Source organism: Trematomus bernacchii, unplaced genomic scaffold, assembly GCF_902827165.1.
Source record: "Trematomus bernacchii unplaced genomic scaffold, fTreBer1.1, whole genome shotgun sequence".
Lineage (NCBI taxonomy): Eukaryota > Metazoa > Chordata > Actinopteri > Perciformes > Nototheniidae > Trematomus > Trematomus bernacchii.
In genome coordinates, this window is record NW_022987714.1 from 2,586,707 (window position 1) to 2,600,616 (window position 13,910).

Genomic DNA, 13,910 nt, shown 5'->3' on the forward strand with positions numbered 1-13,910 from the left:
GAACATAATTTAGACTAAATAGACCACCTAGAACACATTTCTGACAAGAACCTGAAATGTGACATATATGTCACATTGGGCTTTAATGGTAAAATAACTCTTATATATAACTTCATTAACGAGGATGATTTTTTGGTTTTAATTAGTTTGAACATTCTTTGAATTGAAGAATAAGAACATATCAACTCAATATAATTGAATCAGCTAAATTAACTCAGCAGATCATAATAATATTTCTAATTGTGCATATATGTCACTTTGGGTTTACTGTGAAAGTTTAGGGTTAAAGTCCCGATGTGACACCAGTGTAGTGTCACAGCAATGTTTGTCTCATTTGTTTCATATCAATTTGATCAAGAAATGTTTTCACAACAGGTTAAATGTAATAAAGGACATGTTATGTAAGCATTTTAATTCTTAAATAAAATGGCTTACCTTTAGCAACAAAAAAAAAGCTTTTGAAATGTAGCTCGTTATGTCACATGTGTTAGTCTGGCACATGGACATCTTGGACATGTTGTTATGGGAACACAAAATCACATGTCCTGGACCATGACCCACCACCAGACTGTTCAGTGTGTGTGTGACTTAGGGACTTCATGAGATAAAAACAAGGCTAAAGCTGTTTAAGGAACTTTCCAGAACATTTAAAGTTCATGTGCCACCCGTGTCACGGTGGGTCCTTATGGGTTAAGTCAGTACCAAAGTGGTGGAGCAACTGATTGACTGTCTGCTGCTAAACAATACAATAGCTACAAAAACAAAAATAAGTTTGACTGGTAAACCCTTTGGAAAATGTTCCCCTCATTTTTTGACTCATTCAAAAAGCAGACAGAAGATTGAGTACTTACTTTCCAGTAATGCTATGTGCTTTAAATAACCATTGAAAGTGTCCTGAAATGAACTCTTAAAGGGACACTGCAATGATTTTACACATAAAGAGAAGTTCATGGGGAGTAGCAGAGATCAACAGGGAGTTTATAGATGTGAAAACCTATTTATACTCTTAATTGAGGAGTTTGAATTGTAGCCATTATGCTATCAACATCCAAGGACAAGGTAGAAATGTCAATGGAGTGAATGAATGTGAAATGCCTACCTGAAACTGCACCGTTCAAAAAGGGGGGGTCCCTGTTGAGCTCTGTTCTGAAGAAGCTTTATCAATGCCGAGAAATCTGTCTTATCTCAACATCATCTTTAAGGAAATTCTGCCTTACAAACTTGGTGCATGGAGGTTTATAGGCAGAAAGGTTTTATGATAAAAAATAGTTACGTTGTATCATGGGAATCGTAGCATCCAGTCTGTTTGGAGCTGGACCGACATTTGCAACATGAAATGAGGATATTTTGGTCTCTGCGGCATCAATTTGGACCATCTTTTTTATTTGTCTCTCCAAGGTAAACCAATATTATGGAAATAAAAATAAAATGCTGGAATACCCCTTTAAGGATGCTGCTAAGTATTTTACAGTACAAAGTAAGACAGTCTAAATAATAGTCCTCAGTGTTTATTGTGTAAAACGCCATAACCATTCAGTCTTGATAGTTCTGGTACACTAATCCAGTATGTCATTCTGTTATGGTCTGCCTTTAGGCCTGAAAGCAAACAGATAGCAAAATAATGTATTGAAGTGTATGTGGATCAAGAAAAACCTGTATATCATGATCTCCTCCGAAAGGTGTTTGAACTGTGATTCAAGAAATCTGCCTAAAAATGTAATCTTGCATGTGTAGTTTTCTCATGATGACATCCTTGGAAAAAAACAAAAAAAGACACAGACACACCGTGTTTGTAACAATAAACTATTTTTTTTTCATATTTACATCTGTACCTAATGTGCAAAATTAATAATTTAAAGTAGTGTAAAACTCTTAAAGGAATACAAAATCATATCTTACAGTCCTAACATGGTGAGAGTCCATGAACTTGTCACATAGAAACAAAGAAGAGCAACACTGCAGTGTGTACAGGAGAGAGACAGAAGCAAACCCAGGGAGCAGTGGACATCCTTGGCCAGGACACACTTAGTTAAGGACAGCATGGTACAATATCCAAGCATTACCAGAACAAACAGCAACACAAACACTGCATCTTTACAGTAGTTATGTTGAATGAGCAGAAAGCACTTGGAGGCCTGGGGTTTAACAGACCCACTGATTGGTTAAAGCACTGATGATCACAAAGGCTTGAGGTGCTCTTAGCAGCAGGTGCTTCTTTTAACGGCCTCTAGATATGGAAGAAGAACAGACAATCTCACACTGGACCGGTGACACATCTATACTGCAGGTCACCACAGAGTGCTAATAGCATGGTTGCACATTGTGTTGTGTGTGTAGAGGGGAAGAGACACGTAATCACACTTTAGACAAAATGCGCATCGGCCTGCTCTCACTACCCACAATTCATCTCATCTAACACAATGACCGAATAGAGTAGTTAACAGGCGACTCGGAAAACACACCATAAACACTGCATATTTGAGAAGCAAATCGTCCTATGCACATTGTTTGGTGTTTGCCACATAAACATTTGGAAAATTTGAATTGCAATTTTTTTTTTTTTTTTAAGAAAGCCAGTTTGGCAGTGCTTGTGGTCTTAAGGAGGTTGACTACGGGCAAAAATGTGAAATGGTATCTTACACATTATTTTGAGTCCAATTCTGACACAGGAAACGCTTGCACCGTGGTAAGAACATAGGTACACTTAACAAATGAGATAGTTTTACATTTTTCATCCTAATCCAACAATACAATCTATAATGCTTACACATTTTAATTCCTGTAGTTCAAATTTGTTTACAAAAGCACACCGTGACAATCCTTTACAATTTACAAGACACAGTTAACCTACAGTAACTATATTATTGGTGCATAGACAAAATTGGGAGAGGGTGTAGCAAAAATCACCAATTTATTGCTTTAAAGTCTAATATTAATCTCCCATTAAATGTATTTTGATTGCAAAACAACTATACATTTTCCACAGAGATTTTGAAGAACCAAGCAGAGGTATTGCATTCAAACTGATTAAAAGAGCTAAAATGTTCCCTCCTGATGAGACGCAAATCTTTTGTACTTTTAAAAATAAAGACCTTTCCCTCACATAAAGAAAGTTACATCACAGAGAGATGACTTTTACTCTAAAACAAGTAAAAGACTAACTTCAATGATACAGACAAATTATACCCAAAACAAAACTGCACAATTTCTGGCCAAAGCTGCTCACTGTTTCAAGTTCTGCTTCCCCCATCATAAAGTAACAATCTTTACTAACAAGGGAAGGGTGACAGGAATACAAGAGCATTCTTCAACAAAATAGGAAAATGTTTGCCATCATGTTATTAAATGCAGAGTGCAGATGGTGTCGTTCCCTCAAGACTCCTGCGGCCTCCTGACAAGTGGCTGAAGTGGCTGTGATGGCTATACGGGCCTCTGCACTTTGCTCTCCCTCTCCCTGCGCTTCAGATCCTCTCTGTAGCAGTAGGAACAGTAGTTGTCTGTCTCCAGCCGGCCGTAGAAGGAGCAGTTCTCCCTCTTGCATCGGCGCTGCTGAAAGCAGTACAAAGGGCTTCCAGAGCTCCGCCCTTTGGTTTTGTCTTGGTTGAGCCAGGTGTGAGACGAGTTGTCCTCATCTGCAAACTCCAGGCAGTCCTGAATGTCTCCCGCGTTGAATCCATTGGTGTAGGTGTGGGACTTGTGGTCGCTGGGCATGTTGTAGGACAGGGTCTCCATGGTGTTAACAGTGCGGACCCCCGACAGGCGAGCAGGGCTGTAACTCTGTGAGGAGAGTGTGCGGTTCTGCTGGGGGTAGGTGGCGCATGTCTTTAGGGTGCCCACCAGAGGCTTATAGGGGTCATCTTGGAAGATGGAGGATTGCATGTTGACATCTTGTAAGTGGATCACGCTGTGCCGCTGGATGGGCGGTGTATGGCTGTAGTGGGCAGACACAGGGACGGTCCCAGGTCTCTTAGCACCAATACTTGGGGAGGAGTAAGGCGCAGGGGCTGGGTAGGAGACATGGTGGGAGGCTATTGGGGGGGGTGAGAGGAGGGACTGGGACAGAGACAAGAGGGGCTGCAGGAATGGGGCTGTTCCTGCCCTGCATCTTGAGGCCCAGCGGGGGCGGGGGGTTGTGGTTGTAGGTGTGGTGGGGCAGGACGGGAGAGCAGCTCTCGGGCGGGGAGTTGTCCGATCTCTCCCTCTGGAAGACACTCTCATGCTCAGGCTTCTTCAGGGCCACCTCGTTGGAGGCAGGCGGCTTCTTCTCCGCCTCCTTCCTCTTCGTCTCCTGCTCCTGGCTGAAGCGCTCCTGGGCGTTGGTCAGGTAGTAGTTGATCATCTCCTCGTGGAACTGGTGGCGATGGCTAGTCAGCAGGAGGCCTGCAAAAATGAACTTGCGCTCCCCCTGCATGGCAGCCCGCAGGATGTTGAGGCTGAGCTTCACATCCGTGCTGTATTTCCAGTTCTCCAGGGTCTTGTCTCTCCCTGCACTGTCCTGTCTCTCGGTGGGGGAGGAGCTAGAGGGTCTGTCAGTAGGGGAAGGACTAGTGGCCTTCTCGGAGGAAGTGGAGCTGGCAGACTGGCCCGACTCCTCCTTGTTTCCCTTGGTTGACTTAGACTCCTTCTTCTTCGACTTTTCCCCTCCATTCTCCCCACTTCGACCTGAGCCAGAGTTAGATTTGTTCATTTTGCCGTGCACAAGGCCACCCAGACCTCCCATGTTCTTCTTAAGTTTGATTCCCAAGGTTTTGCTGAAGCTACCTAGTTTGTTGGCTACAGAATCAGCCCGGCTCTTGTCTTTGTCCTTGCGCTGCTTCTCTTTGTCCTTCTCCTTGCTGGGCTTGCCGTTGTTGACGTTAGAGTTGCTGCCCACAGACTCGCGGTCAGAGTCCATGGACTCAGCCAGAGACTGGACATCCTCACCTGCAGAGGCTGTGGGAGACTCTGGCTGAGCCAGGGGAGCCTGCACAGGAATACACACAAACACATAAGCAGCAGTAATGAAAACACAGATCAAAGCACATGTAATGATGTCTCACGGACATTTCTCAGGGACTCCCAATGTATTCCAGACGTATGCCCCCCGCAATTTTTTAAAACAACTTTGTTGCCTGATTTGTGGTGATTCATAATCCGTACAAACACATGAATTCCTGGGATTACTGCTTTCTGACAGTAAATAAAACTGATTGATTGTGGTTCTATGGGGTTTCAAGAACATCTGGAATGGAGGAGTCTCTCTAGGGCTAAATTAACTATGACGAACAAGAAACACGTGTGAGAAAGAGTTACCCTTGTTTCAGATGGAATACGGATCCATGTTACATTCATGTAGTTGTGCAGCAGGTTGAGTTTGGCCTCCAGAGACAAGATGAGACTGTGGGAGAACAGTTATCCAGAGTTAACAACAATCAGCGGACATTTGACAAATATATATGGGAGGCGTGTGGCGCAGTGGATAGAGCCTTGGTGTTGGGATCAGGGGGTCACAGGTTCAAACCCCACTGCAGTCAGCATGTCGTTGTGTCCCTGGGCAAGACACTTCACCCCAAATTGCTCCTGTGGGGATTGTCCACAGTATTGAGTATGTAAATCGCTTTGGATAAAAGCGTCTAACAAGTAACATGTAACGTAATATATATATTTTTAGAAACCTAATGGCATTTACAGTATAACATAATCATGGGTCTAAGAATGATATTTTTACAAACTAATTGATTTGAAAAACTCAAAGAATGTGTGCAATTCATTAAGTGTAATATAACGCGGTGGTGTTAGGAAGTGTATCTATACATTGTTCACAGTGCAGCTTGTTATATGATAAGCTAACCCCCTGACTGGCAGGAATGTGAAACAGAAACCCTTACATAAACTCTTTGCTAAACTCAGAAAGGGTGTTGCTGCTTTAGTGAGGCCATTCCTGGGAGACCCTATGGATGACTGACGTGACTCACAATTTGTTCTCTCTCTGCTCACTCTTTGAAGTGACCTGAGCCCAGAGCCCATAATCAGAGTTAAATCCCCCACATACAGCCTTGTGGGTAGACTTACAGAACTGCCTTGGCCTGCAGTTTTTACTCTCTCACCCGTCATGAAGCTGCTTTCCTAGTCAGCGCTGCTTCGTGTGCTTTGTTGATAAGCATCAACACCCTGTGATATACTATACAGGACTTACTTGGCTAGCTTGGTATTATCATTGTCGTCCCTCCCCCACTCCCAGTCCCTGCCAGGGTCCACGGCAAAATGGAGTGCCAGCAGCTTGTGCTCCGAGTCCGTCAGAGGGATAACAGCTGGAAGAGATGCGATTATCAGAAGGTTAGTTTGGTCTAGCTTTACCACTGGAGGCTGCTTTGCACGCCACCAATACTCTCACAAGGCCACCAAGAGCTAAAGTGACACCATAATGACACACTAGAATAATGCCACTTTAATTATCCCAGATGCCTGTCAGCGAGGGTAAAGTATACTGTGTGTGCATTCTATCTGCCATCCATTTTTTAGGCAGAGAAGTGACCATGACCAGTGAGTGTCACTCACACTAACGCATGCTGTCAGAGATGGGCCTCTGTCTGCAGTTTACCGTCTGTTAGATGCTCCTCTTAAAACACAGACTGCACTCTATCCTGGTTCTCTGAGATACAGTACGGGCCTCTCTTGCCTAGACTAACCCTACATTTTCCATGGGAAAGAAAAAAACCTAGTTCAATTTATATCATGTGGTACGTTCAAAGCTTAAAAAGGCGACTCAATGGGCCTTGTGGTGAGACTGTTTTGTTTCCAGGGTTTTTCTTGATTTGTTTTCAATTCTAACTTTTGAACTACGATATTTATAAAGTCCACAGAAAAATTGGAAACATTGAGTTTCAACATCTTCAGTTACATGACAACCAGGCACACTTCGTCATTTGAGCAATATCAAGTGATACAATTGAAAGATAAACTAAATAGAACTTTTGGTGAGATTGTTTTTAAAGTATGTTTTACAGGGTCAAGTATTCATTCTCAATTCTCAAATTGTGTCTTTTTTTTTTTAATGGCATCATTAACTATTATACCACTGCCTTTCCAGAGATAATACTGAAATCTGGGTACATCGAATTTGCTTCAGCAAAGTCCAATAGAGCAAGACTACCAAGCATTTTAAACTATACAACAGGTTGTAAACAAGCCAACCGTTTAGGCAGATTACCACTTAATCACTTTTGTTGGAGGTAAATCCAAAGTGAGTATAATTTAAAGGGTGGTAATAATCCCTTGATTCACAGAAAAGCATTGCAGGCAGTAAGGAAAGAATGTAAGGTCAAAGTAGATCTAGGAAGTCAGTGTGTAAACTGTGATGAATGTTTACATCTGAGAGCTTAGGCTCATAATTTTAGCATTTGTCTTTGTTTTCTATTCTATAGGGTCTGACTGCTCCTGTTTCCTGCGCCCTGTCTGACATCTTTGCGAAAAGCTACTATATTGTTATCATTACCAATAAGAGTGATGTCAAAACTACGAAATTAGGACCCAGAATGTGACAAAATGAAACAGTACTAATATACTGGAGGAAATGGCAGTCTGAACCTGATTAATGTGCCTGATTTAAATTCAAGTAGGAGGTCTACACCTGATCAGGGCTGTAAAAGAGGAGTTAGTAATAGAGTCGAATCAGCCACAGGAGAACAGAAAAGTTAAGAAATAATTCAATACATTTCTCGCTGACATGATCAGTTTTCAACATTAATCACTAGACGCAGCACATACTGTATAACAGACACCCACCCGAGCTTCCTCTTGTGGGAGGCGTGCTTACAGTATATGTCGGTGTGGGCGTGTACGTGTTTGTGTGCGAGTGCATGGCTGCCTTTCAAAACAAGAGTGTGAGAAGGACAAGCTAGACCCCACTGGCCCACATGACAGCTCTCCTCAGGCTGCGTAGCGTGGGGGCTGTTGTCCACATGACAGCAAAGAGAGGCAGGCTGTTCAGGCCGAGGACATTCCTGCCTTCACTGTCAGGCCCAGATGGAAGATACAGTCTCCTCCCTGCCTCATCAATTCTTCCCCTGCCAATAGGCGGCTCTGCAGGCTTCACAAACAGACAGCAGCAGCAGCAACGGCCCCTCCCGTGTCCCCAATCAAACTGCAGGTCATATACACTTTCTTTCTTTACCCCTTATGTTTCTTGTCGAGTCCTTATGTGTCAAAGTACACTATTAATCATGATAAGTGTCAAAATAGTACATGCATAGTGATGATGCCTTAGGTTCTTGAAACTGATTTAGTGCAGCCACACCCTTGCCAGCACATTTAACACTGCGAACCCGATCACTTATTTGTATCTGACACTATTAGTAGCATAAGCAAACAATTTACATCAGCTGAGTAAATACATCACTAATAGAACTGCTGACAAACTGGGCTTGTCCAAAAACCTGTCAGAATATGTCACAGTTGCATGTGCGTCATACTGCAATGCATTTAACACCATCTTCCTAAAAAAAGGGGCATGACTAAAACCTGTAGCCACAGAGACAAACAGAAATAAGAGCAGTGGAGTGGCAGCAGTGAGAACTAGGAGGAAAAAACTGTGGTTTTCTTGTTTCCTAGAACAACTCTTGCCCAGAAAGAATCCGTCATAATCACAAACACACACAGGCACAGGGAGAAGGCAGTGAACCAGCTCTGACTGGGTTCCCACTCAGGTCATGCAGCAGGCAGTGGAGGTTTGTAAGGCGGCGTCCTGGCTCCCACGACGCAGCTGTCCTCCTTTCTCCCCATTCCATAGTGCTGTGTGCGCCGTTGTTCCTGATTGGGCCCGGTCCAGTTTCTGAGAATCAACACTGCCAATTGAGCTCTGGGGGACTAAAGTGTGCTGTAATGTATTTACTATCCCTGTTGGCAGCCTTGTTTTGTTGTCCTTGAATGACCGATCTCCCTAGCTTGGATGACATCAGAGCCCTCCGTGGTATGCAGGCTGTGTACTCAGCAACTTAGCTGCTATATGCTATATATGCTACTTTATGCCTGCCTCGCCTTGCTTAGTTTGCATCTTTGATTTTAGGGGGACACGGGGGAGGAAACTGGGGTGTAAGGAAACTGCTGTTGGAAATAAGGATGATCACCTTTCTAAGCATGTATTAAAAAGGTCCAATCGGACATAAATATCTAAGGTTTTCTTTTTCTTTTTGGTGCAAAATCAATGCGACAAGTATATCATGAGAGCAGAAAAGAAAGAGGATTCTCTCTCCCCTCCGTCCCCTTCAGAGGACAAAGTCCCCCATTACAAGCTCTTATCCACAGCAGAAACACTGAGCCAATGTTTCCTCTGTTTGTGATTCAAGAACAATTTGTACTGCCTGGAAAAAGCACACATTTGAATTCCTCACTTTGGTCACATTTAAAGAGCCCAGTTCACCAGAGTAAACAGCAGTCATGCATTTAAACAAGCCTGAGCTTTTGTTTGTCACATATTTTTACAGCAGAACCATGTTGGTAATTACAAGAGCATCACATTCAAAGTAACACATAAAACCACAATAATTGGCATTTTAAATTCTGACTGCCATATTGATTTCATTATGCTGACTACATGGAGAGAAGTGCACTGTGGTGTCTTTAATAGATAGAGAAACCTGGCCAGAGCACTTCAGTGTTATGTAGGTGGTCTTTGTATAAAAGACGACCATTTACCTCATTCAAATAGGTGTCAGGGGGTTGATGATGGGATGCCAAAGAAAACCTGGAAGTGTTTTGGAACTGGGGCCAGAGCTTGAAATAGCTCCAGAGTTTCTTTAGAGGGCCAGTTTCACTCATACATCGTTTAACCACAGGAGCACAAACAAGCTGATAAAAGACATTGCCAACGGCGTCTACTGAGGAGCCAGTCATTATCACACAGCAGGTGAGCAGCAGTGGGCTCAAAACAAACTCATGTGCACAGGGCTCTCGGTTAACCTGACTAAAGTACCTTACTCAGAGGAAACACTTGACTGCTCTTTTGGGATGTGCTCGGAAGGGGAACAAAATTCAATAAAGAAAGTTTTGATCCTTAGCAATAACCTCTGACTTCAGTCACCCCTCCCTTGTTGTTTTTTGCACTGTCTGCCATCAATATAGCCCCTGCAGCGATGCAAGCAGGCCATAAAAGGGTCAGTAGCGTGATGTGTCAGTGTGATTTAGAATCATGTTACTGGGGGCGACTCTGCTATAACCATCCTTACAGACGGCCGAAGAAAGAGCCAGTATTCTAGCCCAGCCTCTGGCACCTGAACACACACAGGGCCAAAGGCCTCTCTGATGCTCTTCCTTGTGCCGAGGGAAACTGAGACCAACCCTCCACCTGAGACGTCCACACATTGGCCCCACTGTCAGGAGAGAGGATTGGTTTGTCGGGGTCCCGGCCCGGGACCCTGCCCATATGTGGTGAAGCGGAGAGGGCTTAGGGGCCGGCTGGGGCTACTCTGCCCTAATTGGCAATGGAAGATTAGGTCTGCCTGCATGTCTGACCCTCTGCCTGTCTGTTTGGCATCTGTTCAGTTTACTAATAATATCATGCAAAAACCTCAAACTTAACATGTGACATAAATAGAAATACAGAAAAACATACTGGGGCAGCAACAGATTTCTATCATTGACTGGGTTACATGATTCATCACATGACCTACAAATGCACCAAGCTAAGCATACAAGTCTTTTCATAACATCCTGGAGAGAGAGACTGCAGACAAAACGCAGTCTGATCCTATCACAGAACACAGTGTACCAGAAGGAAAAAGTAGAGTCATGCAGTGGTGTTGTGATGAGCTACAGCCTGTGGACGTATGCACCATCTGGTGGACAAACAGAGAATCTCCCCCGTCTTACTCAACACCCAAATAAAAGTGGGAGTGCTGAGTAGTTATGGGCTGTGGAGAACACTTTGATGTGCTGCTGGCATTAAAGGGAATGACTTCAGGGCAGGGATTGCAGCTTAGTAATCATGTCTGTCTGCAAGTCTGCAGTGGCTGTACCCAGACTTAATGACTAGGTTGGTGTTTACATGCCGAGAATAGGAAACTTACATGCTTAGAAAGAACATGGGTGGAGCAAGACAGAGAGAGGAAGAAAGAAACAGTTTGCGTAAGTGTATCAGTGTTTGAGAGTGAAAAAAAGAGACAGAGTTGGCCTGCAGCCCACGCAAATGACAAGTGAGTTCCTCCCACTGAGTCAGATACAGAAGAGTGCCGTGACTACCAATACTGGTTGTCAAGGAGATCCACTCTATTTGTCAATTAAAGGAACTCCATGTGAGATTACTCTGACCCCCAGAATAAGCAACGCATCCGGAGTGGGTGCACTGGCATCTGAACGGGCAAAACAAGACAAAAACAAGTCGTTCATGCAAAACGGAAAATCAACACTCCCTCACCACAACATAACACAATCAATATGCTCTACGCAGCACAATAATCAGAGATCTCTGTGAAAGAGGCAAACGCATAAACAAACTTAATTCAAACAGTGACATACAGGCTTGAATAATTTGAGCCATGCTCAGTGAATCACAAAGAGAGGCCTACTGCCCACTTTCCCTCCTTGTTGCCCACTTCCTGGTTCCTGCTGCAGCCCGGCACGCTTTAATAATGGATCTCAGGTAATTAAACTGCTGTCTCATACATTATTCACTTTGAGCAGGACAGGCAGGCCACTCGCCCTCATTCTCGCAATCTACCCACTTAAAGTCAAAGCAAAGACTAACTATTACTTAACTTAACTAATGCACATCGCAGCAGGCAACACTTGAGATTTTTAAGAACAGTAGGCCAAGAAAAGGTTTATACCCCACATCTCAACTATGGATGCAGCCAGATTAGTTTGTTCAGATTATGTGGATTTGTGATGGTGTACAGTAGCTCACCTTGCTCTCGCTGCTGGTCTCTCTGCTCCATGGACACCAGTGCGGAGAAGTGAGCCTGATCGTAGGCCAGGACCAGGGGGGAACAGTGGCAGCGGCTGGGTGGAACCTCCAGAGGCAGATAGAGCCCTCCAAATGGGATCGGAGCAAACGCTGAAACACCATATCTACTGTCAGTCCATTGCTTATCCTACTGTACTGTAGACGATGAAGGCAAGAATCAGCCTACCTTCTCCTCCTGAGTCTCTGAGCATCGTGTCGGCCACCACTACAATCGGCCTGCGTAACACGTGGGCCAGCACAAACACATGGAACTCCTCCAGACTCTCATAGACCGGATCCTCCGAGTTATCCACCCTGCAAAACAGAAAAAATACATGTAACACAGTTGGACAATCCTAAAAACTAGGACAATTTCCTGAATAGTATTGAGTAATGCAACAAAACCTCTCACTAATCATGTGCCTGTGTAATCTAATCCGATCCATTTGGATCCATTTTGCCCTCTAGCTTCCTTTAACAGACATGTACAAAGATCCATCTGTAGTACATGTGGTTAAATGAAAGAAAGCAGGAGAGAGAGAGAGAGAGAGAGAGAGAGAGAGAGAGAGAGAGAGAGAGAGAGAGAGAGAGAGAGAGAGAGAGAGAGAGAGAAGAGAGAGAGAGAGAGAGAGAGAGAGAGAGAGAGAGAGACGAGAGAGAGAGAGAGAGAGAGAGAGGGAGGAAGGGTGAGATGGGAGAGAAATAGCAGAGGCAGAGCTTTCAAGCATGCAACCACCAGGGAACCAGAGGATGTGCAACAATTAAGTTGTCAGCCACACAAACAGCCATGCTGCCAAATTCACTCTAATAAAGAGCCTCTTAATATGTGAATCCCACTCATCCTATTTAGGGGCTCATCCCCCACTAGGACCATCAAACATCCCTAACCTGATTACTGTATTACAGTCAAACTCAATGAGAGGTTAAACCCACCAGAGTAAATTAGTAAATCATGCTCTTTAATGGGATTTTTTCAGTGATACAGGGCTTCGTACCGCACCAGTCAACACTGACGAAACACAGCGACTGAATGTGAACACAGTGCAGAGACACTGTTTGTTCTCAGATGCTGCTGTTATTTTTTATATTAGTATTTTTTCAGTCAGTACTGAACACAGACAACCACAACCTGCTTAAATAGCATTTCATGAAATACAACTGTATTTCAATCAACAGCAGACCCCTTAAGGAGATATCCGTTGATCACAGTTATGTTGTTCTCAACCACATCAGCTGCGTGTATGTGAGAAAGCCTGTATGTTCATTTCAGAGAAAATGGAAACAAGAGACAAACCACAAGGTTTCTGTGCGTAGGAGGAAACTAGAGTTAGTTTCCAATGTGCCTCTGTAGCCTGATATAAACCCACTCTTGTTTTTGCAACAGGGGGTGGGGGGAAGAGGAGGCGAATCACATCACCTGCTGCAGCTAAAGCAACCCACTGCTCATGGGAGGCTGTTTCAGAAATGATTAATACTGAGGGCAGCCAGTAGATGGCACAGCCTCACACAAGAACCTCAGCAATGATATTAAATCAAGGAAGCAATTTAAAAGAGCAACAGTCCGAGTGAGAACAATGAGTTTCCCTGACAAATCCATCTTAGTGAGAAGGTCATTTCTGTTTTAATTATGGGCCTCCTGCAGTGTTTCAATGCACAACACGGTGAAACACTGCAGGAGAGTGTAATGTCGGATGTGAGACTGCTCCACTTGCTGCTCTAGTTTTTGCTGTACTCCATCTCATGCAATGACTAGGGATTCTGGGTAGAGGAATGCATTATGCGTTGTGTCTTGGGAGTTCAGAGTGTGTATGCTTGCAGGCTTTACTTTGGGATAAATGAGCGTCGAGCAGCTTACCCTCCACTGGTGTTGCCGTTTTTGCTGAGGTGAGTGCGAGGCTCACTGGAGGCCAACTTCAGCAGCTCGTTCCACTCTCTCTCCCACTCCTCCTCAGTGTACACCAGACCCGACTACACACACACACACACACACACA

At 44.0% G+C, this 13,910-nt stretch overlaps 1 protein-coding gene across 1 annotated transcript in view; it reads right to left on the reverse strand.

Annotated features, from left to right (window-relative positions):
* Positions 1-1,488: 1,488 nt before the first annotated feature.
* The window catches only part of otud7a (OTU deubiquitinase 7A), a 37,822-nt gene continuing 25,400 nt past the window's right edge, over positions 1,489-13,910 (reverse strand). Inside the window, 7 exon segments of the mRNA XM_034141679.1 lie at positions 1,489-4,038; positions 4,040-4,963; positions 5,293-5,377; positions 6,176-6,290; positions 11,879-12,028; positions 12,105-12,232; positions 13,773-13,885. Coding sequence (XP_033997570.1) covers positions 3,421-4,038; positions 4,040-4,963; positions 5,293-5,377; positions 6,176-6,290; positions 11,879-12,028; positions 12,105-12,232; positions 13,773-13,885 — 2,133 coding nt within the window. The 3' untranslated portion in view covers positions 1,489-3,420.